This window comes from Artibeus jamaicensis, unplaced genomic scaffold, assembly GCF_021234435.1.
Source record: "Artibeus jamaicensis isolate MK-2021 breed Jamaican fruit bat unplaced genomic scaffold, CSHL_Jam_final contig_908, whole genome shotgun sequence".
NCBI lineage: Eukaryota > Metazoa > Chordata > Mammalia > Chiroptera > Phyllostomidae > Artibeus > Artibeus jamaicensis.
Window position 1 is genome coordinate 8,037,306 of NW_026522009.1, and position 27,869 is coordinate 8,065,174.

Consider the following 27,869-nt stretch of genomic DNA (forward strand, 5'->3'; position numbering starts at 1 on the left):
GCAGCCGTGGGCAGGTCCCAGGTATGGGGTGGCAATGGGAGGACCCAGTGAGGGCACAAGGCGGCAGGCTGACTGAGGTCACAAATTTGCGTGCAGATAAACCAGGTGAAGGAGCTAGCAGTGAGACAGACCATGCAGGCCCCAGAGGCAGAAACAACTTTGGTTGCTCTGGTGCCTGCCTTCCATTGGTACCACCCCCAATCTGATACAGAAGGGGGTAAGAGAGTTTTTTCTCACTTATCCAATTAACTTGCTAGACTTGCTGGTGCTCAGCTAAGAACTTCCTCCTGCTGACACTTGCCCAGGGATAGCAGAACATGCCCTTGGCTACCCAGGAAACATGGCCCACTCAGAGCGACCTGGCACTGCCTTGCATGGCCCTGGGAAGTTCTCAATCTGCTCTGGCAGTCCCTGCTTCTTGCCTGCTCCCAGTGGTCTGGACAGCATGTCTATCATGTCAATAGTGGTAGACTTCGTTTTGGTCCTTGAAGTTCTTGCCTTGGGCAACAGGAGAGGCTGGTAGGCCAGCACCAAGGCATCCTTAAGCAAGTAGTGAGAGGGCCCACTGTCCAAGCAATCAGCCAGCATGTCTGGGCAGTGACCTACATCTAAGTGCAGAAGTGTGGGGCATGCATTCCAGGCAGAACTGAAAAGGCACAGTGAGGTGGGGCCATGAAGACCCAGTCCTGGGGGACCTGTGCCTTGCCATGCACACTGAGAGGACCAGTTTTCTGCTTTCTAGCATGTCATAGTCCACGAGGCCAGATGGCCTGCACAGGCAGCTGCCAGGTGTTAAACAATGGACAGCTGAGCCCACAGCAGCCAATGGCTATCAAGCACCCAATTACCAGGCTCACCTGTGGTTGCAGGCCCAGCTCAGGCAGCACTAAGTGCTTCTGAGTGCAGAATCCCATCTTGGAACTTGGAGGTTTTGGGTTGCAGAGGTGGCACAGGACCCAGCTGCTCTGGGTCCTGCTGTGCTGGAAGAGCCACTGCCAGCCTCTGCTTCCAGGTGCTCAGGGGCTCCTCAGGCTGGGCAGCTTGGGCCCTCAAGGTGGGTGCTTTCTGGAAGCCAGAGGAGGCCTCTTACACATGGATTCTTACATTTGATAAATATCTTGTGGGCAACAATCTATTGACTCATGTTATATTTTACTAAAAACCAGTGCCTTCGCTATCTTTTATATGTTATTGGTCATTTTTATTTCTGTGAATTTCTTGTTCATATTTATTTTCATCTTGGAATGTTTGTCTTTTCTATTGTGATTTGTAAGATTTATCACTATACATTGATTACCAACCTTTCTCTGTTTTGAGTGTTACAAATTAAATTTGAGGAAACTTAATCCTATATGTATGATTTAACAGTATAATCTATTGCGGCACTATGTTACTTCCGTTTTTCTTTCTAGACCTGTTTCAAATGTCTCCAAGAGTTACATGGAAGATCAGTGATAACGTTGTCCTATAAGCCTCCCATCACTGAAGTTTTAATTTGTTGTAATAATAAATTCATGCCTTAGCTTGGAGAATGTTTACCATGAGACTTTAATGTTGTTCTTCTTGTCCAAAAAAGAGGAATGATTTGCTGGCCTGGACCATATCACACATGGTGCCTCTGTTTCAGGAGGGCTTTGATAATCCTTGTGGTTTGATGTTCCTATTTCAGTAAAATTTACATGATTTTTGTATTCTCTGCATTGCTGATGGTTATGGTCAGTCATAGTGTGCCTGTGTTTAAAAGAAAGAGGTGATTGTACTGTTTTTTTTGCCATGCCAAAATATTGAATGTTTTTATACTAGTTTAGTGAGAGGGATGCAACAGCTTCTGAGGAAAGAGAGAAGACATGAGAGATGCAGATCTAGTGTGGTTATGTGGAGTAGTAATCATTATTTCAAACTCCCTTCAACTGACACATTGAATATTCCCCGTTTCTGTAAGTAGCTAAGTGATGCTGTGCCTTGTTTTGCACGAAGAGGACATATGTGCATACACACAGTTGTGGAGAGGACACAGATTCGGTAAGTCCCTTTAGAAATGGGTTCTACACTGTCAAAGGCTGAAATGAGAGTGAAAAATATCAGGTGACTTTTCAAGGGGCTCAGAAGTAAAGAGAATTAGCTGCTGAACCAAAGTCATCCAAAACGGGAAGGAGTTAGCTGTTATATTTCTAAATCCATGTACATTTTGATGGTAAATTACCTTAAATTGGAGGAAAGCAAATGACCTGTCATGGCTTTATGTCAGAAATAATGCTGGGTCTGAACATACAGCAAAAACAAGGAGCATTACTCGTCTCCCAAAAATCAAATGGAAGCTTTAATCAATTTACACAGTTCTAACTATTGAATAGTTTCTTTAGCAAAAGATAAAGCTACAGAATTTTGCACCAAAGTATTGTTAAAATATTCTGAGTATTTACAAAATACTATTGACATGTGTACAGACTACGTACAGTCTTGTGTCCTTGTGTAATGCTTGAGACACACATAGGCTTATTTTTTTTGGTTTAACATTGAATATGAATAGAATTTAAATAGAAATTCACATAGATGTATTATTGTTTTGTATTTACCAGTTTTTATCTTTGGGATGACATATTTATAACTCTTAAACAGGTAGAAATCACTTGCAAACCAATTTTGAAATGTGAAGCCAAATTGTGCAAAGTCATTTTGTCCCAGGGGGAGCAAGTACTTCTTGCTGGAATAAGCTGGAGGGGTCCCATCTGTTAGGTAGATCAGCTTCAGGCTCAGAAACACTACTCTCTCTTCCCCTTCTTTCCTGTTTTGGCAAACTTCCAGCAACAAAATAGAACACATTTTGTGATGACAAGAATAGCAGTTGCCACACAGGCCAGCAGGAACCCAATCACGTCCAAAGAGTGGTACTGGACCCAGTTGAGGTCATAGAAGGCTGGCCGCAGGTGTTTGGCTCCTTTGTGGCGCATGACAAACTCGATCCAGAAGACAGCTCGATCCAGGGGCTTCACTGGCTGCTCGTGATGAATTCTAGACAATTTCAAAGCATTCTCCTTGTATCTGAAGGAAAAACACAAAGGGACTAACATTGAAAGGAATAAATATGCCTGAATGAGTTATTCCCATGAAAGGTTCCTGAAGTGTCATACATGTGTTTCAAATAAATATCATAGAATTGCAGAAGAGGTATATTTTTATTTGGGTCTTCACAGATGGTTTCACTTTAATGTTGAAATTTTCTGATAACAAATATTTTACAAAGTAAAGATGGGAGCTAAGGCAGGAGAGTCACCTCTTTTTAGCAGAGAAATCATAGGAGACATTCTAATGGCTACTATCAGTGTGAATGAAAAAGGGTCCACATGGTGGGCTGCACAAGTTTAGTAACACAAGGTCACCACACAGGATGTTCTGATCATAAATTTCTAACTGGGTGGGTCCTGGTGAGTAGTCTCATCTCAGGCCAGTGGCTTCCTTAGTAAAAGGTAAATCTGTACCTTGAACGAGCCAGTCCATTGTTCTTATGCAGGGAGGATAACATACCTTTGAAATGCCTGAGTAATTTCTCAAAGGCATGACTTTGGGCAGCAGAGCACAATGGCCTCAAACATCTCTTGTTGCCCATATACCAGCTGCACTTACTATACATGTAAAATGTTAACTGTTCTGTCCCTACCAATGTGAAAGGTGTATTCTGTACCTGCCAATGTAGAAAGTATGTATCTCTCCATTTCACTTTTTATCCAATCCTAGTGGGTAGGGCGACCTACCCACCCACCTCTACTTTGTTTTCATGCCTCTTTAGTCCAATACTAGTGAATTTCATGTAACTCTCCTTACATTCTTTCCTTTGATTCCAAATGCATGAAAAGAACTGTCATACTGCCATTCTCAGAGCATTTTCTCATTTGTTGATTTTGCTTCTGGGCTGGTCCTTGCTTATTAGCTCAAATAAACTTTTATAAAATTGTTTTGATAGTTTTGGACTTTCTTTCCTAGACATGAATCAGATGGCAAAATGAAATTTTAAGATGAGGCCTTTCAAGTTTTTTTAGTGTAATAATATCATGGTGTGAGATTGCCTCCTTACTGGTGGTCCGTGGGCTTCCATGTTTCTCTTCATAAATCTATTGTCTGTTTCCCACCCAGAATGATAGTGTTTTGAAACACTTAAGATTATTACATTCTCTTGCTCAAAGTTTCCATTTGAGCTTCCAAATGGCTTCTGAACCCATTTAGAATAAATTACAAACCTTTTTTTTGGCCCAAGGACCCTACATTGTGCTACTAAGAAAATAGTGCACCCTAAATAGCATTACTTCTGCTGAAAGACCTGATGTGAAAACTAGATTTAATACCTGATTTATTTGAACTTTAACTTCCCCAAGAACTAAAATCATTATCAACCAGTTTAGAACTTTCTGATCACTACCAATGAGTTAATCTGTCACTTGGCACCTCTGTATCTTCCATTGGGAGAAGAGAATCTGCATGATAAACCCCTGCCATTCCTTTCCTGGAAGATGATGCCCAGTTTAAAAATAACATTGGTTTTTTGTGGGTTTTTTTTGCCCTGGCTGGTGTGGTGTAGTGGATTAAGTGCTGGCCTATGAACCAAAAAATTACCAGTTAGATTCCTTTCAGGACACGTGTGTTACGTGCTAAATATCCAGTTGGGGGCACCTGAGAGGCAGCTGCATATTGAGATTTCTCTACCTTTCTTTTTCACTCCTTTCCCCTGTCTTTAAAAATACATAAATGAAATATATTAAAAATAATCATGTTTTTCATTTTGCTAATAATTCCCCAAACATATTCTTCTCCTTATACAAACCTCCTATTTTGTACAAAACCTCTGAGAACCTTTCTAGTTGCTAGCTGTTTTCTTCCCCATTCATGAATTGCTTAAAACAGTCCATGAGATCCTCAAATTTACTTGGTTGAATTTTTCAGCATGACAAATGGACAGACCCTTGGGAACCACCTGTCCTATCTCTTTTTCCTATGCACACTGTCTTGCTGGCACCTGTGCCTTCTGGCTGTTCACTGAAGCTGCCAAGTGTGTTTCCACCTCAGCACTTGTGAACTTTCCTTCTCCTCTGTCCCCCTTTTAGAGCAGGCTTCCCTGTAACACCCAAGGCTACATTTACCTTCTGACAGAGGCCTTGGGGTCAATGTCAAGTGTCAAAGAAGCTTTTACTGACCACGCTAATAGCACCCAGGCCATTTCTTCTGTGGTTTTGATTTTTTCACTTTTTGATTCATAGATCTTTAAATACATGCACATTGGTTTATGTGATTTCAAATCCACTTATTTATGAGTGAAGTCACTTTAATTCACTTGTGTATTACAAAGACCACAATATTTGCTTTGATGCAAGAATGAAGAAATTTCTATTGGTATGTCACTCTACATACATTTGTTCATAAACAGAGGCTCTTGCCCCCAATCTGGGGGCTTATTGATGAGAAGGTGTGGTGAAGCGACCATGATAAAGAAATATCCAGGCTATAAATACTGAGAGTTTGTTAGCACTATTTGAGAGATTTGATTTGGGCAGGGTGACTCTTCACTAACCAAAACTCTCTCCAGAGACCCTTGGGCATTCCTTCCTGCCTTGGCTTCATAGGTTCCTTAGACAGTGGTGATAATCCTCAAAGCTGCCCTTGAAAGAGATCAGCCAGCCTTCCAACCTGTTGGAGCATCATGCTCCCTAGCAACATGCTGTAGCAACAGCAGACTTATTTTTCTACTGACAGTTGGAAATCTGTTCTTGGTTGGTCATTGATTCTTTCTTAAATTTGGCTTCATTCCTTCATCTCTGCTTGCCTGTAACAATAGTGTGATTAACCAGTCATGAGATGTCATTTCCTTATCTGGAGTATTAAGAGAATGTGTGTTATATACATTCTGAAAAAAGATGGAAATCAGTGTTTGTGTATAAGTTGTCAACCCCCTAAACAAAACTAAATACAGGATAACAAAACAATGTATTTTATAAAGTATACTCTTAATTTCATATAAGAAACATAAGAAAAAATGTACATATCCTAAATAGACAGCTCAAAATTTCATAGTACCTAGTCAATTGTCATGAAGTGAATACCTCAATGTACCTACTAGCTTGATACTGACATAGGGTACCCAAGCTGCTAGACACTCCTTATGTTCTTGAACTTTCAGTTAGGAATCCCTTCCACAAATTAACTAGTGTCATTACTGTAAACACCATAGATTAATTTTTCTTATTCATTAGAATCCTATTGTAATACTAGATTTTTCTCTTTTCTCTAGAACTTGTTAGTTGATCCATTGCTGTATAGTACCCAATATATGACAGTACCACAGATTATAGCTTTACACTGTTCAGTGGGCATTTGGATTTTTAATATTTTTTTAGTTATTTTTACTAATGTTGATGCAAACATTTTTGTACATGTCCTTTGGTTTACATATTTATACATTTCTGTGCTGTATATACTGAAATGGGGCACTATTGAGAAGAAGGTATTGCTTAATTTTACAGATTTAGAGATATTTTAGTTTAGGTTTCTCTTTCATTTGTATCTGCTTGGACATATACTCTACAATTAAAAAAATTTCATGTAGTGAGTCATGGATTTTCCCTGTATGGATGTTCAAATATATTTCTATTCTTTTTGCTGTTAAATATATGTGTTCTCCACTGTTGTAAATATGTCAAAGCAGTTGACTTTAAAATTGTAAAATCTTTCATTTTACTTATTTATTCTGTCACCTTTTTTATATTATAGAAAATGATCTTTGAAAATAATATTATGGCCCTGGCTGTTGTAGGTCAGTGGATTGAGCGTGAGCCTGGGGATCACAAATCACGGTTCGATTCCCAGTCAGGGCACATGCCTGGGTTGCAGGCCAGTTCCAAGCAGGAGACTCACAAGAGGCAACCATACACTGATATTTCTCTCCTTCTCTCCTTCCCTTCCCCTCTAAAGATAAATAAATAAATCTAAAAAAAGAAACAATTAAAAAAAGAAAATATTATTATGATTAAAGGCTTATATTTTGGTCTTTCTTTTTGTCCACTTTTAATTTTTTTAAATTTGGGATTTATTAGTATGTATTAGCAATTAATAACTTGTATTGTTTTGAAAGACTAATCTACTCATTATTATGACTATTTTTATCTTTATTTTTAGAAGTGCTTTGGTCTACTGTTTGTGATAATAGTAGGGCTAACTTTTTTTTATGGTCACTGTTGAAATAGACCATTTTTCTACTTTTTAAAAATCTTGTACAGCCCTGGCTGGCATAGCTCAGTGGATTGAGCGTGGGCCTGCCAACCACACAATTGCGGTTCGATTCCCAGTCAGGGCACATGCCTGGGTTTCAGGCCAGTTCCCTGCAGGTCAGTTTCCAGCAGGGGATGCACAAAAAGGCAACCACACATTGATGTTTCTCTCCTCCTCTCCTTCCCTTCCTCTCTCAAAGATAAATAAATAAAATAAATAAAATGACTAATCTATAGAGACTGAAAGATGATTAATGGTTCCTTGGGAGAGAGGGAAGGGAGTGACTTCTAAGGCACATGACCTGTCTTTTGGGGATGATGAAAATATCCTAAATTTATATAATGGCAATAGATTCATAGCTCTGTAAAAATATTATATATATCTATATTTTATAATATAAACAGGTGAATTTTATAGTATGTGAGTAATAGCTCATAAAATCTGTTAAAATGATGATAAGGAAATTAATTTTTGAGTGCAGAGAAATTTATAGTATCAGAAATGTTAGATATTCAGCCCTGGCTGGTGTAGCTCAGTGATTTGAGCGTGGGCTGCGAACCAAGGGATCGCCAGTTCGATTCCAAGTTAGGGAACATGCCTGGGTTGCAGGCCAGGTCCCTGGTACAGGGCACACGAGAGGCAACCACACATTGATAATCCTCTTTCTCTCATTCTCCTTCTCTTTGCCTCTCTCTAAAAATGAATAAATAGAAAATCTTTAAAAAAATAGATAAGTAAACTTATAAAAAAAGAAATGTTAGATATTGAATTGAAAGATGTTATAATTTTTTTCTAGTTTATCATTTTTTCTGTGTGTTCTGTGATATGTTTTTAAAAAATGTGTTCTTACGATTATCTATTATTTTATATTATTGGAGGAGAAAACTGTTTCAATAGTTGGCTATTCATTAAAAAATGAAGTTAAAATGCAACTTTGAAATAAAAGAGTGTTTAAAAATAAAAGTAGGTTTAACATGGGTTAAATTACAATAATGATGTCAAAAATTAGCCTCTTCAAAATGGGATGAAACTCATATGCACTTAAAGAAACTTTCTATTAATACTATTAAAAAATGTGATACTTACAAAGGGTCATTGATGACTGTCTTCAATGCATTGAGCAAATCTGCACTAGACATTGTGTGGATGTCCAATCTGACAGCAGCTCCCTTTTTCTTCATGCGAATAATGTTATCAGGTTGATCCGCAAACAAAGGGAGGCCCACCATTGGGATCCCGTGGTAGATGGCCTCATAGATGCCATTGGCTCCACCATGAGTTACAAAAGCTTTGGTTTTTGGATGACCTAGAATTGGGTGAATTTAAGCAAATGATGAATTATGAACCTTGGAATAAAATGAGTGTTTGAAAATAAAGGTGTATTTAGGAACAGATTAGCATGCACTTCAGACTGTATTAAAATGTCTTTCAGAATTCAAAGGAAGAGGCCCCTACATCTTCTGGAGAGATAGTGAAAGCTTACATAGAAGATTGGTATGTTTCTGATGACTTGAAATGAATACAAGTTGCCAGTGGACAAATTGAAAGAGAATAATCTGGATAAAAATTTTAAAAAGTGCACACAGAAAAGTGGGGAGGCATGTTAGAACATATTCTCTCAGTAAAGCGGTGAAGTCACTGAGTCAGAGATGTAGGGTGTCGAGGCAGCACCCAATGTGATGGCGGTGGCACAGGGTCAGAGGAGGAAAGTCTGTTTCTGTTGCATGTTATAAAAAACATGTTATTACTTCAGATGGAGATTTTGAGTTTTTTTTCCGAGAAAATGGAGAGTCACTGGAAACAAAAGATGGGCTGATGTTTTCCTCACTTGTATACCCTTAAGTGGATTAAAGGTTGGGTGTAAGGAGAAAGTTAGGAGACAGTGTGATAACCCAGAAATTGTGGAGACATTCTGTGTCAGAGGAAATTGCACATGAAATAAAGGTATTTTCGTTGTGGCCATAAGGAATGTGATTGTGTAGAATAAGATGCCAACTGTTATGTCTTATTCATTTCCCCTAGGACTGTGAAATCCATATAAGAAAGTTAATTCTTATTTCTGAGGCTATCATAAGAAATGTTCAAAACATTTGTTTCCTAGTGAACTGTTCATCACTCTGGATGACCTGATGCTGATTTCAGTGTTTTCCAGAATCTTACCAAGAAGGTCATTCTGGGGGATCCATTTATACAGGCGAGTATTTGGCCCTAATGTGTCTGGGTTTTTGCCTTCATATCTCCATATAACCTGTTAGGGTAAAGAAAATAAACTTTCCATGAGTTGAATTTCAAAATTATGGCATGTTAAATCTTAAATAGATTCAGAGACATCTAGTTCAACCCCTCTATCTTACAGAGAAGGAAATGAGGACAAGGTATGTTAGATAATGAGAACCATTAGAAGACTGACACAAGAGGAGGAGATACTCCTATTACATGTACTTATTTTTATATTCAGTCAGTTATGAGTGCAATCATGATGTCAGGGGTTAGACAAATGAGATTATCAATCACCTTTTCAAGCAAATTGCTAATTGTCTGCACACTTGTTTTAACTATTATAGCAGCTCTCATCTTCCAGATTTCATATTACCTTGTTTATTTCTTTTTGAATCATGGAGTGTGGTTTACTTATTTTCACTAGTTTCATGAGTTATTTTATTAGAGTCTTATATAATTTGATTTAAAAAATCAATGTGTTAAACTATTTGTGAAAATTAAATCATTTTGATGTTTAATAATTTATTAATAGTAATAAATAATTTCTGCTTTAAGAGTATGTTTAGCTTCTTTTAAAGAACTAATTATGAATCACTATTTCCTCTAAGAAAAATTTCATGTGGTAATTTTTACATGAATTTTGTGTTATCACTCTAGCTGGGATTGAAATTTCTCTAAAATGTAGAAGAGCTTTTGAAAAACCCACTGGCACTTCAAATATGATGATGATGTTAAGTTTTATGCAGACGACTGTTAACACCTCACAATGTGCGGCGATGCACAGACAGCATTGACTAATGTGGTTAATTAATCATGAATGGCCAAGGAGCTTCTAAGTCTGGTACCTGAATTAGATTGTTTTGAAATTTCTAAGAAAGCCTCATAAAGTGGATCTAGTTTAGAACTAGTTAATACCTATTTGTTATGTGTGTGTTACAGTAACTTCAGGTCTCAGCAAATTAGCATAGGTGAGAGGGAGAAAGCTCCATTATTTAAAAACTGAAAGCACTTCACAAATACCCAGAGAGTTTGAGTATTTGATGTACTAGAATAATTTACTCCTGTATATTTTGGAGAAGTAGGAACATGTGAACCTGTCTTACGCTAGGCTTGCTTTTGGCTCTTTTTTATGTTCCCTTGTTTACTTCTTTAATCAGGGGGTTCTTATTCTGATGGGTTGTTTCTGGGGCACAGTTTATAAAACACAGGGCCACCTTGAGGGCTGGACTGACCTGTATCCTTTCTTTTATTGTCTCCTGCTTTAGAATTTACCAAGGCCCAGGTCACCAGGGAGTTTTTCTTTTTCTTTTTCTTTTTTTTACAGGCTGTTTTTTCTCATTCTCTAACTCACTGTGGCTGACTTGGGTATCTGGATGCACTGCTGAGCCCTGGACATCCTTTCTCTGAATTTCACCTCGAAGACCACGTTGAATAGGTCAGTTACAAAATTCAGAGAAAGGAAGGGAGGCCTGTATACTTGCCAAGCCTAACCTGCATGATGCCTTTCAGACTATTATCATCCCTAGTTTATGTTACTGTTAAAATGCAACTGCTTTCTGAGGACATCTGTAGTATACACAGTTCCTTAGGGTTCCTGAAAAAAAAAAAAGGAGCAATGGACAGGGTAGAATTTGGTGATATCTGGACCTGCTTACAGCGCTGTTATAGTACCAGACCTCACACTGTACCTCTGACATACACTTCTCTGTGGTCACCATGTTAATGCCAATGTTATTGCCAAACAGAACACTGTCTGCATCACTTTAGCTCCTGCCATGGGCACTTCATAAACTGCTGTCTGAGATAAAGTGGAGCTGTCATAAGAGTTTTCCTTTCACAGAGGAATTTCTGCAATCAGACACTTTAGAGAGTTTAACACAGTCACTGTTTTTCTACTCTAAGGTACTTTGTCTAACCTTTTGAGGAATCTGGGCCAGGGCTGAGGCAATCATATTGGCCTTTTCTTCAGTCAGGTTAGTGACCATTGACCCCAGGCTAAACACCACAATACCATCTTCTCCAGAGCTCTGGACAAACTGTTCCATTTCCTGTGAAGGAAGGAAGAGTCCCATCAGAAAAGAGCAACAGCAGAGTGAACACCAGTGAACGCACTGCTACGAATAATGAAAGAGAGAAAATTAGTGATTGTAAGGAGTTGTTAGTGTAGTGCCTTTTTTTATAAATTTGTTAAAATACACATAATATAGTTACCATCTTGACTATCTATGAGTGTACAGTTGAGTACTTTGTATATTTTTGTTGTGCAACCCATCTCTAGAGATTTTTCATCTTGAAAATCACAACTATCCTTATACTGTAATTCTCAATTTGTTTCCATTTTACCTGTCTCAGACAAATGTCATTCTGCTTTCTCTGTTCATATGCATGTGACCAGGCCAGGTACTGCATATCTGAAATCTATGGTATTTGTCTTTTTGTGATTAGTCCTTTTTCCTTAGTAGAATGTCCTTAATTTCATTCATGTTGTAGCATGCATTAGAATTTCCTTCTATTTTAAGGTTGAGAATATTCTCTTCTGTGTGCGTAGCCCATTTTGCTTATTGTTTCATCTAGTGATGGGCACTTGATTTCTTTCCATATTTTGGGTCTTATGAATAATGCGGCTATGAAGTTAGGTGTTTAAATGTCTCATCAGGATCCTAATTTTAATTCTTTTGAATATATAACCACAAGTGGCATTTCTGGACGAAATAGTTATATGTTTAACTTTTGGGTAACTTCCATTTTTTTCATCAGTGGCTGTTTATCACAGACCTAATCTCTTGTTTCTTTTGGGAGTATACAGTTGATATGGACTGATTTCCTTTATTATGTATACTGTACAAATGTGTGCATGCAGGAAATGAAGTACCGCAAATACACAGTACTGAGCAGGAAATGCTTTTGGACTGTATCACATCTCATTCATACTGTCATTAATTACTTATATAGATTTTTGGGAGGAGGCCAAAGAGGAGGATATTAACTCACCTTTAATTATTTGTTGTAGTTGTACTAAATCACTTGCATTTGTTTCAAGCAGAGCTTTTTTAAGAATTAGTTTTGTTTTGTCATTATTATTTTATTTCTTCAACTATTAGCACAAAAAAAAGTGTGTTATGATTTTACCTTAACTGTTGTCAGCACTTCCCGGGTTCTCCCCCTAAATCAGTCTTTAAAGGCTGGAGGTTCAAGGTTACTATCATTCATGAGTCTGGTTTTACTGTTTAGAATTTCCATGATATAGTACTAAGATCCATAAATATACTTAAACAAATAAGTATGATTCATAAATATACTTATATAAATAACTACTTATTTGAGCGCCCATAGTTCTGTCTTGATTATGTATGACACCTTTGCTTGGAAATCATATTGTAAAATGATGTTCTAGGAGAACGAGCTATGTGTAACTAGCTGTGAGGAGCCCTCATCACCACCTCACTGAGTATGCCCCATGGAATATGTATGCCCCAGGAATCGTATGCCCCATGGTGGGAGAGGTACAGCTGGGCCTTCTGCAGCAGAGATCTGGTCACCCTCTTGAGTGGCTCAGATCAAACTATACAGTTGGTATTTGAACAACATTGGTTTGAACTGTGTGGGTCCACCTATGCATGGATTTTTTTCAAGAAATATTCTAAATATATTTTCCTTATATTTCCTTAACATTTTCTTTTCTTTAGCCTTATTGCAAATACATGTACTGAATATATGTTAATCTACAATGTTTAATGTTTCCTTTCATTAGCTCTCTGCCAATAGCCTTCTTCTATCATGCTGTGGAAGATGGCTATTGGCCATCTGTATAGTACTGTAGTGATATAGTACAGCCTGTCTTTAGAGATTAATCACTAACATGGAGTGGTGGTCATTCTGTGGCATCCTCATAAAAATAACACATGCTTGTCAATAGGACATCTGGAAAAGCATGAAAAAGATTAAAAAAGAAGCAAGATTCACCCTTACTCTTCATCCATGTATATCTTCTGTGTGGAATTTGTATGCAATTTTGCACATTTTGATTTTTCCCCCTGTATAATTTCACAATATTATCCCATGAAGTCAAAGTCTAGAAGCATTTTTTTAAAAGATTTTATTTATTTACTTTCAGAGAAAAGAGAAGGGAGGGAGAAAGAGATGGAGAGAAATATCAGTGTGTGGTTGCCTCTTGTGTCCCCAACTGGGGACCTGACCCACAACCCGGGCATGTGCCCTGACTAAGAATTGAAATGGTGACCCTTTGGTTCACAGGCCAGCATTCAGTCCACTGAGTTATACCAGCCAGGGCTCTACAGGCATTTTCATGAATCTTGTTGCAACTTACCTAATTCTTATTTCTTAAAAGGAAAGTAGAGAAATTACCTGAGATCCTAATAATTAATGGAAAAGAAGTAGTTTGGAGAAAAAATTTACATGATAAAGAATGAGGGCAGGGTTCACTAATCATTGACTAGAATTCAAGTCTTGTTTTTGCAGCTTTGTAACAAGAGCTACTGTTACTAATTATTATGGTTACACTTCTATTCATCCTTCTCCTTGTCCTGATCTCCTCATCCTCTTTTTCCATTCCTACTGACATTGCCACTGTCTCTTAATGTGAAGGAGAACATTTTTCAGAATAGATTGAATAGAACTTTCACTAATCTTACCTCAGCCTTTCCCCTTGGGAAAGTTTCAACATATAGCTTAAATAATTTGCAATCAAAGGAAATATTACACCAACCATTGAATAAGATCTTTTTTAGGTTGCTGCTTTCAAGTGCAGGCGAGGATCTCTTAACAGTCTTTCACTGTTTAGTAGAGGAGGATTGCTTTCTACTTATGTCATAAAAATATGGCATCAGTTTAAAACATACAGATTCTTTCTCTCATAAGAATACATCCTACAGTATATATGAACAGAATTCTTTGCATTTTTAAACTATGAACAGTGTTCAGATAGGAGTGGTAGAAACTGTTTGGACCTTATTATATATGTAGAATTTCTGGTTGCTATTTTATGTACAGTGTACATTTTCTCTTTAATCATTTTGGCAGGCAGCTATGATGGTAAAAAACATATTCACCAGGGGATATTTACTGAAATTTCATAAGGGCTTTGTTTACGGCAGAATACACCTGCTGTAATATGCAAATCTCCTTTATGCTCTAGGAATCTCAAATAAGTAGCGGTTTAAATGCTGTACTGAGAGCAAATAATTTTTGGGTTTGGCTCCAGTGTTGTTGGGGTGCCCATTCATATTGTTGAGGAATGGTCTTCACTTTAAACTAGAGGACTGGTGAAGATCCTCAACATTTATAAAAATTCATTAGTATTTCAATTTACTCATCTGAATGCCAAATTATTTACACATTTACTTTTAAGTACTTCACAGGATATGTTCTCTATGACTTTGGTAGAATGTATAATCTTTATCTATTGGACAACAGTTGCTATTAAATAAGGAATCATAGGCACATATATATTAGGTTATTAATAATATTTTTACAGTAATGAAAACAACAATAGTAACAGTAGTTTACATTACTTCTGTCTCACTATGTGCCAAAGATATTTTACATATTTTATATATCAAATATTCTTGCCATTGAAAAGAAATATGAGGTTGGTATTATAAGTGATGGTATTATTATATCTTTATTTTTTAATGATTTTATTTATTTATTTTTAGAGAGGAGAATGGAGAGAAAAAGAGAGGGAAATATCAATGTATGGTTGACTCTTGAGCACCCTCTAACAGGGACCTGGCCCACAACCCAGGCGTGTGCCCCGAGAGGAAATGGAACCAGCAACCCCTTGGTTTGCAGGCTGGAACTCATACCACTGAGCTACACCAGCCAGGGCATGTTGTCATAGCTTTAATGTCTAGTTTTACATTGTTGTCTGAACTCCTTCAACAAACTCCTATTTCTTTGTCTTTCCACTCTGGTCCCTGTGCAATTCCATCCAGTGACTGCTTCTTAGGGCTTTCTTAAAAAAAAAGAAATCTGATCATATATCTGCCTTTTTATTCCCTTTTCTTCTTTTCATTGGTTCACAAATACTTTCATTAGATGTTTCAAAATCTTTATAATTACTTATCTTTCACTTCACCACCACCATCTGCCTCCTTTTTCAGATTCTTCCTCATACACTGAACTCAGACTTCTTGGAAACTATCAGTGTTATTTTTCCTGCTTTACCTTTTGTGTCTTCCTCTCTCCCCATTCCTTCCTCCTGTTACCGCACATCCTTCAGGTCTCACTTACTTGTCAATGACAGGGATCCCTTTCGATGATCCCTGCTGGATGTTTTCCAGCTTGGTGGTCTTTCCTTATTATACTACTCTTCACACAAATTTTCTTACTTACAATCTGTTTTTCCGAGTAGAATGACAGGCATCTATGGGTAGAAATTGCATCTATACCATTTCTCTGTCTACCTAGCTCTTATCTCTGGATGGTGCTAATCATCAAAAAAAAATTTTCCTTGTATGAATGATTTCTAATTTTATGTGCTGAAGACAGAAAGCCTCAATTTAACTGACCGAATTTCCAAAATCTCCCAAGTATGATTATTTATTCTGTAATGTTAATAATATTCAGACTCTTTAAATAATATAAAACATTTTTTTTAAAGTAACTGAGTTTATTATTTAAAAAACGTTGCCTTCTCTAGGAATTACCTTGTATTAGGACTCCATTTATAGGCCACTCTTAGCTGCAAGTGTGAGACAAGTGGTTTCTTTTTAATAGTTCATTTATAATTTTATTTTATTTCCATTACTATTTATCCTCTTATCCCTGTTCCACTTATACACCCTCCTAGCTCTGCAATCACCACAGTGTTATCCATGTCTATGAGTTGTTTATATTTTGGCTCAATTCCCCCCAAACACCGAATCGCTCCCCCTGCCACAGAGCTGTCAGCCTTCTCTCTGTATATGAGTCTGTGTCTACATTGCTTGTTACTTCAGTTTGTATATTAGGATCCACATATAAGAAAAAGTATGTAGTACTTGTCTTACTGTGACTGACTTATTCCCCTTAGCATAATGTTCTGCAGTTACAACCATGCTGTCTCAAAGGGGAAAATTTGTTTCTTTTTTATAGCTGAGTACTAATCCATTATGTCTAGTATGGTTGTACCATAACTATTTTATCTACTCATCTTCTGATGATCAGTTGGGCTGCTATTATAAATAACATTGCAAACAATACAGTGGTGCATGTATTTTTTCAAATTAGTGTTTTGGATTTCTTCAGGTAAATTGCCAGGTGTGTAATCTCTGGGTCATAAGAGAGTTAGATTTTAAATTTTTTGAGATACTCGTTAGCCCATTATATGCACTTGCTTTCTTTGTCAAATATTAATTGACTAGAAAGGTGTGGGTTTATTTGTGGGCCCTCTGTTCTGTTACATTGATCTATGTATCCATTTTTTTCTTGCCACTACCATGCTGTTTTGATTACTGTGGCCTTATAGTATAGTTTGAGATTAAGTAGCATGATTCCTCCAACTTTGTTCTTCTCTGTCTAGATTACTGTTTCTATTTGAAGCCTCTTGTGGTTCCATATATTTAAAAAAATTTTTGGTCAACTTTTGTGAAATACATCTTTGGTATTTTGATAGAAATTACATTGACTGTATAGATTGCTTTGGACATTTTAATGATATTAATGCTCCCACTTATTTCTATCATTTAAAATTTTTCTTCAGTGTCTTATAATTTTCTGAGTACAGAATCTTTTAATTATCAGTTAAATTTATTCCTAGGTATTTAAAAAATTTTATTTAGTTATTTTTCAAGTACAATTTTTTGTCTATTTCTCCCATCCCAGCCCCCCTCCCCCGCCCCATGCTCCCCACCTCCTATTCCTAGGTATTTTATTCTTTTTGAAGCAATTGTGAATGAGGTTGTCTTTCTTTTCTGAATTTATTTATTTGGGTCCTTCCTGTTTTTTTTCTTGATAAGTCAGGTTAAATGTTTGTATTTTCAGAGAAACAGCTCTTGGATTCACTGGTTTGTTGTATTGTTTTAAACTCTGTTTCATGTATTTTTATTCTGATCTTTATTCTTTCCTATCTTCTACTCAATTTAGACTGTTGTTTTTTGTACTTTCTTTAAGTGTAAAGTTAAGCTGTTTACTTGAGCTTTTTCTTGTTTCTTGATATAGGCTTGTATTGCTATGAATTTCCCTCTTAGGACTGCTTTTGCAGTCCCACAGATTTTAGGTTCTTGTGTTCGTATTTTCATTTGTTTCATGATATCTTTTGATTTCTTCTTATGTTTTATTGTTAACCCATTCATTGTTTAATAACGTGTTAATTAACTTCCATGTCTCTGTATTTTTCAGTTTTCTTCTTGTGATTGATTTCAGTGTCATAAAATTGTAGTCAGAGAAGATACTTGATATGATTTCAATCTTGTTTAATTTACTGAGACTCATTTTGTGTTGTAAGATGTGATATATCCCAGAAAACTTTCCAAGTGCATTTGAGAAAAACATATGTTCTGTGGTTTGGAGATGAAATGTTCTGAAAATATTCATTATATTCTTTTGATCTAGTGTGTCTTTTAAAGCTGTCATCTCCTTGTTGACCTTCTGCCTGGAAGATGTATTCATTGAAGTCAGTGCATTTTTTTCAGTCCCCTACTATGACTGTATTTGTGTCAACCTCTCCTTTTATGTACATCAAAATTTGTTTTACTTGTTTAGGTGCTCCTATGTTGGGTGCATAAATGTTTGCTAAAGTTATAACCTCCTGTTGGATTGTTCTCTTTATCATTAGCTAGTGTCCTTCTCTGTCTGTTACTGTAGTGTGGTTTTAAAGTCTATTGTGCTAGATTTAAGGTTTGCTAACCCAGCTATTTTCCTTTCCTTTTTCATGAATTTTTTCATCCCTTACTTGTAGTCTGTGTGTATCTTTTACTCTAAAGTGGACCCATTAAAGGCAACATTACACGGGTCTTGTTTTCTTTTCCATTCATCTACCCTATGTCTTTTTGATGGGAACATTTAAGTCATTTACATAAAATGATTATTGATAGATACCTATTTACTGCCATTTTATTTTTATTCTGTGCTCCTCTGTTTTTATTGTTGTCTTCATTGTCATTGTGCTTCTTCCTCTCCTCCTCCTCCTCTTCTACTTCCTTCTTTTTCTTCTTCCTTCTTCTTCTTCCTTCTCTTTCTTCTTCTTCTCCTTGATCTTCTAAAGCAAACCACTTAGCATTCCCTGTAATACTGGTTTGGTGGTAGCAGAGTCCTTTAGCTTTTCTTTTCTGGGAAACTCTATATTTTCCCCTCAATTTTAAATGATAGCCTTGCTGATAATGTAGCCTGGGTTGTTGGTCCTTGAGTATTTCATGCCAATCTCTCTAGCCTAAAATGTTGTTGAGAAATCAGGAGACTGTCTTATGGAAGCTCCCTTATAGGCAACTAACTGCTTCCCTCTAGGGGCTTTTAAGAATCTCTCTTTGTCTTTAACCTTTGTCATTTTAATTATGATGTATCTTGTTAGATCTCTTTGTATCCATCTTGTTCAGGACAGTCTCCACTTTCTGGACTGGTGTGCTTTTTTTCTTTATCAGCTTAGGGAAGATTGATCATTATTTTTTCGAATAGGTTCTTCATCTCCTGCTTTCTCTCCTTTTGGTATTCTTATGATATGGACATTTTTATGTTACATGTCATCCCAAATATTCCTTAAACTATCCTCATTTTTAAAAATTATGTTATCTGCAGCTCTGATTGGTTATTTTTTCTATCTTTTCTTCCAAATTTCTAATTCTATCCTCTCCTTCATGTAACTTACAGGAACAGAGGGGACATGCAACAAGGCAGCAGGTGGCAGACAGGGCATGTGAGGCAGAAGCTGGTAAACCAGGTGATAATACATCCCTGTGCAGATAAACTGGTAGGAAGAACTGGGGAGCAAGAGAAACTGTGTGATCCATGTTCCAGTGACAGGAAAAGAAAACTTCAAAACTCCTAGTTGTAAAAACTTGTTGGGGTTGTGGCAGTGGGAGGACCTACCAGGCTCACAGGACGGTCTGTTGAAGGGGTCTATACGGTCCTAGAACATATAAAAACCCACCAACCCAGGAATAAGCACCAGAAGTATACAATGTCTTCATGGGTAGTGGGGGAAGCAACTGAAAGCAATGTGAGAGCTGAGCGGGTGGCATTGTTTCTTCTCTGATCCCTACCCCGAATACAGTGCCATAGTGCAGAGAAGTGGGTTTTCCCACCATAGTGAATACTGAAGTCTCTGCCCATTACAATGCACCAAGGTAAAGAAATATGACCCAAATGAAGGAACAGATCAAGACTCTGGGAAAAGAATTAAGTGCCAATGAGATAGCCACCCTATCAGATGCAGAATTCAAACCACTGGTAATCAGGATGCTCACAGAAATGATTGAGTAGAAACCATATGCAAAATAAAAGAAGAAGTGAAGGCTATACAAAGTGAAATAAAGTAAAATATACAGGGAACCAAAAGTGAAGGGAGGGAAATCAGGACTCAAATCAATGATTTGGGACAAAAGGAAGAAATAAACCTTCAATTAGAACAGAATGAATAAACAAGAATTCAGAAAAATGAGAAGAGGCTTAGGAAACTCTGGAACAACTTTAAACATTTCAACATCCAAATCATAGGAGTACCAGACAGGGGAGAGGAAGAGCAAGAAATCAAAAACCTATCTGAGAAAAACAATGAAAGAAAATTTCCCTAATCTTGTGAAGGAAATAGACATACAAGTCCAGGAAGCTCAGAGAATCCCAAAGAAGTGGGACCCAAAGAGGAATACACCAAAATACATCTTAATTAAATTACCCAAGATTAAAGATAAGGAGAGAATCTTAAAAGCAACAAGAGTAAAGGAGCTACCTCCAAAGAAGTTCCCATAAGACAACCAGCCAATTTCTCAAAAGAAATGTTGCATGAAAGAAGGGGCTGGAAACAAATATTCCAAGTCAAGAAAAACAAAAACCTACATCCAAGGTTATTCTATCCAATAAAGGTATCATTTAGAATGAAAGGGTAGATAAAGTACTTCCCAGATAAGGTCACATTAAAGGAGTTCATCATCACCAAGCCCTTATTATGAAAGGTTAAAGAAACTTAGTAAAAAGAAGATCAAAACTATGAACACTCACAATTGTCAACAACTGAACCTAAAAATACAAAAACCAACAGAAACCAAACAAGCAACTAGAATAGGAACAGAATCACGCAAATGGAGATCACATGTAGGGTTATCAGTGGGGAGAAGGAGAAGGGACAATGGGGTAAAATGTGCAGGGAATAACAAGCACAATTGGTAAGTACAAAATAGATAGGAGGATGTTAAGAATAGTATAGGAAATAGACCAAAGAACTTACATGTACAACCCATGCACATGAACTAAGAGGGTAGGTAGTGTCGGGGTTAGGAGAATACAGGGTAGAGGGGGGTAAAGGGGAGAAAAAATAAAACAACTGTAATAACATAATTAATAAAATATACTTAAAAAATAAAGTGGCTGTATCTCTAGCCATCTCTCGTTGGCAGAGAGAAACCCTGCTACTTTTCACAGGGGGATCTTACATGGATGTCTTTTCCAGTTCTGATATTACAGGCTAGCATGCCTGCCTTAGGGTTTAGACCCCACACTACTCAAGGGATTCCCTGGTCACTGAAATATCCTCCAGAACTTCAGCTGCTGCCCTTGGGAGCCCAGCCAGCTCTCTCGCACTTCTGCACTTCCCACCAGTCTCAGTGTGGTGATGTAGTTTGTTTTGTAATTCCTTGGCTATAAGCCTTCTCTTCAGCTCATCTTCAGTTGGTTATTTAGGATGATTAATTTATAATTTAGTTTGTAATTTCAGATTGGTCGTGGAAGGAGTTTAGTGTAGCTTCCACCTACTCTGCCCCCACCTTATAATATACGTGTGAGTTCTTAATGATCAGGTCACTTTACCCAGACTCCTATATGTATTTCAGTGTGATCTGACATTCTAAGGGAAGAACACAAATCATTGCTACTGAGAGTGTAAAGTACAACAAACACAGACAGGTTTACCTTAGGCAGAGGTTTGGCAGGCTTGCAGTGGAGTCCTCCAACAAATTCAAAATGTGGTAAGAGTGGGCGAGGAAATTCAAAATCCCAGTAGGTTCGAATGAGCCACATTTCAGCTTTCCCCATCAACTCAGATAAAGTTGTGGGTCTTCCTGAAAGGAAAAGTAGAAAAAAAGTAGATAAAATGAGAGTCGTTTAATGTACCTGGAAATTTTTTGAAAGGAGCTTGAACTAATGTAGCCCAAAATGTTGAAAAGTCATTGTTTGAAAATACAAATATGTGTACACATACATTATATATGTTATAACAGACTTTTATCTCTATGTGACATCAGTACATTCAGAATCATAAACAATTGTTAATCTAAGCACTAAAGCAGTAGATATGCATTTGTTTTCTCTGTTAACCTACAATGAACTAATGTAGGTGTAAATGGTGACTTTGACTCCTCGAGACATTAACCCTGTCATGCACATGAAATGCCATTTCCTAGAATATTCTGTATAGATTCTACAATTTAGCAAGCTATTCCTTTGTTTCTAGATTTTGCAAGTAAAGTAAATGGTGAGGTTTTAAGAATGGCTACTATTGCATTTGATTCATGTTAGAAGCTTAATAATATTTATCTACTAAATAAAAGTATTTGCAGAAAAGATGGAAAATTTTTAAAGTATGACAATAGAAGTGCTTATCATTAATTTTGGTTCATTTTGCCTTTGTTGAGGAGATACAATTAAAAATATAGACATATAACTTGATTGATTACCCACCCTTCAAGAGATGACTTAAAGGCACTTAGTGATGAAATACAATCAATAAAAACCTCAAATTATAGGTTCCTGAATCTGGGATAAAGTTATTATATTTCTCCATTATCAAAGATTCCTTTAGGCAATAGGGCAATCCAGTTTAAATTTTTAAATATGGAAACCAAGGAGAAACAAGTGGAAACAATTTCTTCAATCATCCATAAACAGTGTGCTGGAAAAAACTCCTCAATCTTCAGTTGTGCTTTGATGAGATGGATAATGAAACTTCTAATGCCTTTATTGAAGATTAAAAATTTATACTAAAATTGATTTTTAGGATAAATAGAGCACAAATGATTTTCAGGCAGTTATACTAGTCTGTACAATACTATAATGACACATACATGAAATTATAAATTTGTCCAAAACTACAAAATATACACCAAGAGTGAACCATAATGTAAACTATGGACTTTATATGATAATGATATGTCAGTGTTTTTCCATCAGTTACAACAAATGTACTGTTTTGAAGGGGAATGTTGACAATAAAGGAGATGGTGCTTGTGAGGAGGTAGGGCATATATGTGAAATCTCTACTTAACATTGCGATGGACCTAAAACTTTTCTATAAAATAAAAGTTATTGGAAACAAACAAATAAACAAGGTAGATATGTGATCATTTGAAAAACTCTCAGTGCTTCAGTCTGGGTCTCTGACTTCCTGGAGTGTTCTGTACTACTGGACCACAAGGTTGAAACTAACCTTATAATTTAAGCATTATTATAATATTTATAAGACTAAGGACATTATATATTACTTAATCATTTTCCTTATAAAAGACACATTTCTCTGACTTAGTATTCACACAAACTCACCTCCCAAGGCACTAGGAAAAGTAGGACTTCATGGTGCCAAGTAAAAACATAACTTACCTAGTACGTCACTGTAGAACTTATTTGACTTCTTCTGATCATATGTTTGGAACCAGAAGTCAAAGTAAAGCACATACATCATATTTTTCACCCTTTCCATGAACGTCATTTGATCACTTAATTCTGACAAGATAATAGGTACGTAGGATGGAGGGAATGGAAGTCCTCCACACTGCTTTTCAATCGCATAGCCAGGAAAGAAGCGAAGACTGTACACAAGGGGTATTTTAAGTAGTTCAGCCAGAAGTTCACTACAGTGTCCAATGGCATCTGCAAGAATGACATCAAACTTTTCTTGCTGTAGTTTTGTCATAAGTTTCTTATTAGAAACAGCATCTCTACAGAGCTTTTCAATAACTTCATAACCTTCCAAAATCATTTCTTGAATTTGTGAAAAATATGCCCAAAATGTATTCTTTGGCAGATCATTTGTCCATTTACTAATTAGCTTAATGAAAAAAAATTCCATATCATCTTTTGTAAAGGATGTAGGGAAAATCTCAAATCTAATAGAAGATTGCGTATTAGCATTAACAAGAATTGAAGCTGTAGATGTCAGAACAGTCACTTCATGACCTCTCTGAACAAGTTCATCCAGGATGATCTTCATATTGATCCAATGGCTATATTCTGTGGGCCACACCAGCACCTTTCCACAGCCCCCAGGGCTGAACTGACAACTCAGCTGTAGCAGCAGAAGAACCAAAATCCATTTCATAGACATTTTGCCGGAACACATAGTTATTTCCAAACTGATTATCTCTTTTGTCACTGCTCATATTTATACAAGGAGAAATCAATCAGGAAGTTAATATACAACTCCTACAACTCAAAGTGAAAATATGATAACATTTGGATTACAAGTGGAAAAAGCAAAAGGTAGCTGAATACTTAGGCAATGATGATGACATATAAATATCTCACTCTGCTCATAGTTATTAGATTTCCCATGAGAAACTAATGGGGAATCTAATGGTTTCCTACACAGGGTTTTATTTATTTATTTATTCATTCATTCAAGTCAGCTAATGTTTAATTATGACATTTTAAAATTGTAAAAGTGTTTTCATATCTGCCCCTTTCTATATTTAATCTCTTTAAAATGGTGGGTAAACACCAACCAGTCACAGGTTTAATATGTTTAATAAAAGGTTGATGCCTTCAGCTCCTATTTGCAGCATCCAATATTGTATGCCTTTGAAACACCAAACTTGACAGTGACTAACAATAAATTTCAGACCTCCAGAGTTTAAAAGTTCAGATTCTCTGACCATTCTGTTTTGCAGTAGCACTCATCCAAAATCAGTACCTGCTTGTGGTTGGGCAAGTGCCAGTTGAGGAAGCTTTTTCCCTTTTCATGGGAAAAAATAGACTCTGCAAAATACAGCAGATCTGGCTGTGGGTCTTTCATTTTGTCCCATGTCTTCTGGTTTATTCTTTTTTTTTTTTTTTTTTTTTTTTTTTTTGCAGTGGAAGAAGAAAAGACAAAATCTAATCTTAGTTACAAGAAACAAGACATTGATGGACATGAAGGGAGCCACCAGAAACAACTGAGATAGTTCTTTATCTCCCACATCCAGTGTATGTGATTCAAACACAAAACAAAACAAAACAAAACAAAACAAAAATAACAGGTCACAGAGTAAAAGAGCTAGAATTACAAAATCCATTTCTCCAAGGGTTGTGGAAGAAAGGAAAGGGAGGCACAGGGAGAAAAACTATTCGGATCAGTCCAGGGATGGGATTTGGCAAATGCTAGTAAAAATCTCCAGAGAAACATGTGGTCTATCAGTTTCACAGGTGTTTAAAAATCTACGTATTTGTGTCAGGGATTTTGGGCCTTACATGCACCAGAAACAAGAATCCAAGTTTCTCAGAGGGAAGGGAATATGCAGAGGATTTATGCAAAATGGGTCCTGCTTTCCTGGAGGTGGGTATGAGCAGGAAAAAAGGTACAAAGCCTCCTTCCAAACCACTGGTCCTCTCTAAATGGCAGGTGACTTATTGACCTGCAAAAGCTTGGCAGGAGGTGAATGCGAGAAAGGGAGATTCTTTGCCAAGGCTGAGCCACTTGGGACATTGCAGGAAGAATTGGTTGCTTAAGAAAACCACCAAGGATAATCAGGATGCTCACAGAATTCATTGAATTTGGTCACAAATTAGATGAAAAAAAAATGAAGGCTATGCTAAGTGAAATAAAATAAAATGTACAGGGAACCAACAGTGATGGGAAGAAAACTGGGACTCAATCAATGGAGTGGACTAGAAGAAAGAAAAAAACATTCAATCAGAAAAGAATAAAGAAACAAGAATTCAAAAAAAAAAATGAGAACCTTAGGAAGCTCCAGGACATCTTTAAATATTCCAACATCCGAATTATAGGGGTACTAGAAGGAGAAGAGGAAGAGCAACAAGAGGAAAACTTATTTAAACAAATAATAAAGAAAAACTTCCCCAATCTGGCAAAGGAAATAGACTTCCAGGAAGTCCAGGAAGCTCAGAGTCCCAAAGAAGGTAACACCAAAGAAAAACACACCAAGGCATGTCATAATCCCATTACCCAAGATTAAAATGAAGAAGAGGATCCTAGAAGCAGCTAGAGATAAGGAAGCAGTTAACTATAAAGAAGTTCCCATCACACTGTCAGCTGATTTCTCAAAAAAAATTTTACAGAGAAGAAGGGGTTAGGGAGAAGTATTCCAAGTCATGAAAGGCGAGGACCTACATCTAAGATTGCTCTATCCAGCAAAGTTTTCATTTACAATGGAGGACAGATAAAATGCTTCTCAGATAAGGTCAACTTAAAGAAGTTCATCATCACCAAGCCCTTATTATATGAAATGTTAAAGGGACTTATCTAAGAGCAAGAAGGTAAAAAACATGTACAGTAATATGACAACAAAATCACGATAATTAACAACCACACCTAAAACAAAAACAAAAACAAAGTAAGCAAACAACTAGAACAGGAACAGAACCACAGAAATTGAGAATACATGGAGGGTTATCAACAGGGGAGTGGAGGAGCAGAGAGGGGGAAAAGGTACAGAGAATAGATGATAGGTAGAAAATAGAGAGGGAGAGGGTAAGAACAGTATGGGAAATGTAGAAGTGAAGAACTTATGGCACATGGACATGAACTAAAGCAGGGAGATGTGGGTGGGAGACGGTGTGCAGGGTGTAGGGGAGTGAAAGGTGAAAAATGGGAGAATGTAATAGCATAATCAATAAAATATATTAAAAAAGAAAACCACCAAGAAGAAGAGGCTCAACCATGGGTCTTTGCTTCATTGGCATTGATATTGAACACAGGAAAGTGGATAGAGAAGAGACAGGCACTGATGATGTGTGAGGACTGCCTACAGGGATGAAAGCCAAGGGCAGACCAAATCCCAAATAGTAAGGCTGATTTCTCTCTATGTTTGACAATCACTGGTGCATTTTATTCCATTACTGAGTCTGCAATACTTAAGAAATATAGTGGATAGAGAAGGTACATGCATGCAGGAGACTCACCAGGAGACTGACAACATGGATGGGGAAGATACTCACAGAGGTCCTCAGAATAAGGAAATAAATTTGGAGCAGAAGGTGAAGAGTGTGTTATCAACAATTTTCTGGCACTAGGGAATGGATGAGCATCTAGCTTTGAGGTTGTATATATTCCCCAGATGGAGGGAAAAAGTGAGAGAGAAACAGAGACAGAATGTATTAACTTTTCTATCAGAGTCTTGGTACTAGTATTACTTTCACTGTATGCTTTTTATTGAGGCAGCTGCAAGACCTGCCAAAGTTCAAGGGAAGGAGACAGGTTGGGAGATTGTCCAATTATTTTTAGTCATATCTCAAAATCACCACCAATATAATCTTTAAATATAAGTCAGCAGAAGTCTCCAAGTTACTGTAAAATTCATAAAATATTGACATTCAACACAATAAAATTGTTAAGAATAGAAAGGTTAAATTTCTTCATGGATTGAAGTTTTAATAAGCATTGAAATACATGTATTTGTAGGTATTTTAAATTAAAGGCATGTTAAAATATGAAGAGGAGCCCCATCTTGACACCAGATTTTTGCTCAACTCAAGTATTCTGAGTAACACAAATTGATCAGATAATCTTAAAATCTTGGAATTTGTTAATTTGAATCAATATGTTAATTTCACTAACAAATTTAGTATTTCATGTAATACTTGAAAGCCATGTTGTGAAATGTCAAAGATGACATATATAAACACTTAAGTGACCATCATTGGCAATTTGCTGTATTCTTCCAGAATGTTTTCTCTGTGTTTAAACAAATTTACATATATTCTATTTCCAAAGAAGGGTATCAATCATACTTATGTTTTTATCCTTGGAGCTTGTTTTGCAATGTGATATGGAGAATATGCAATGATATTGCCTGTAATCTAATATTCTCTATAATTACTGTGTACCTCATCCCTCTCATTGGAGGTAGGTGTGCTCACTGACTGACTGATAGATATTCAGGTCCCTGAGGGAACACACTATATATACATATGTGCCTGTGTAAGTCTTTATATGGCAGCCATTAGGGTTACATGGTATGTTTCAAGTTTGAAAACCTTATTCTACATTATACCCTCTAACATAGTTTTTTCAGATTCATTTTTAATAGAAGAACATTTCT

The 27,869-nt window shown here is 36.8% G+C and overlaps 1 protein-coding gene across 1 annotated transcript; it reads right to left on the reverse strand.

Moving 5' to 3' along the window:
* Positions 1-2,298: 2,298 nt before the first annotated feature.
* Positions 2,299-23,975, reverse strand: UGT2B17 (UDP glucuronosyltransferase family 2 member B17). Its single transcript, XM_037138106.2, has 6 exons — positions 23,215-23,975; positions 21,532-21,680; positions 11,391-11,522; positions 9,415-9,502; positions 8,341-8,560; positions 2,299-3,042 (listed from the first exon to the last, which is right to left on the reverse strand). Exons 1-6 carry the CDS (start codon positions 23,951-23,953, stop codon positions 2,763-2,765), a joined length of 1,608 nt encoding a protein of 535 aa, XP_036994001.2. The 5' UTR covers positions 23,954-23,975; the 3' UTR covers positions 2,299-2,762.
* Between the last annotated feature and the right edge of the window lie 3,894 nt (positions 23,976-27,869).

Excerpts from the sequence above, each read along its gene's own strand:
- UGT2B17 (XM_037138106.2), bottom strand. The coding sequence starts at position 23,953 with ATGTGTTCCGGCAAAATGTCTATGAAATGGATTTTGGTTCTTCTGCTG. Across the intron at positions 21,681-23,214 it reads GTTCTACAGTGACGTACTAG|GAAGACCCACAACTTTATCT; the intron begins GTAAGTTATGTT and ends TTTTCCTTTCAG. Across the intron at positions 3,043-8,340 it reads ACAGTCATCAATGACCCTTT|ATACAAGGAGAATGCTTTGA; the intron begins GTAAGTATCACA and ends TTTTTCCTTCAG.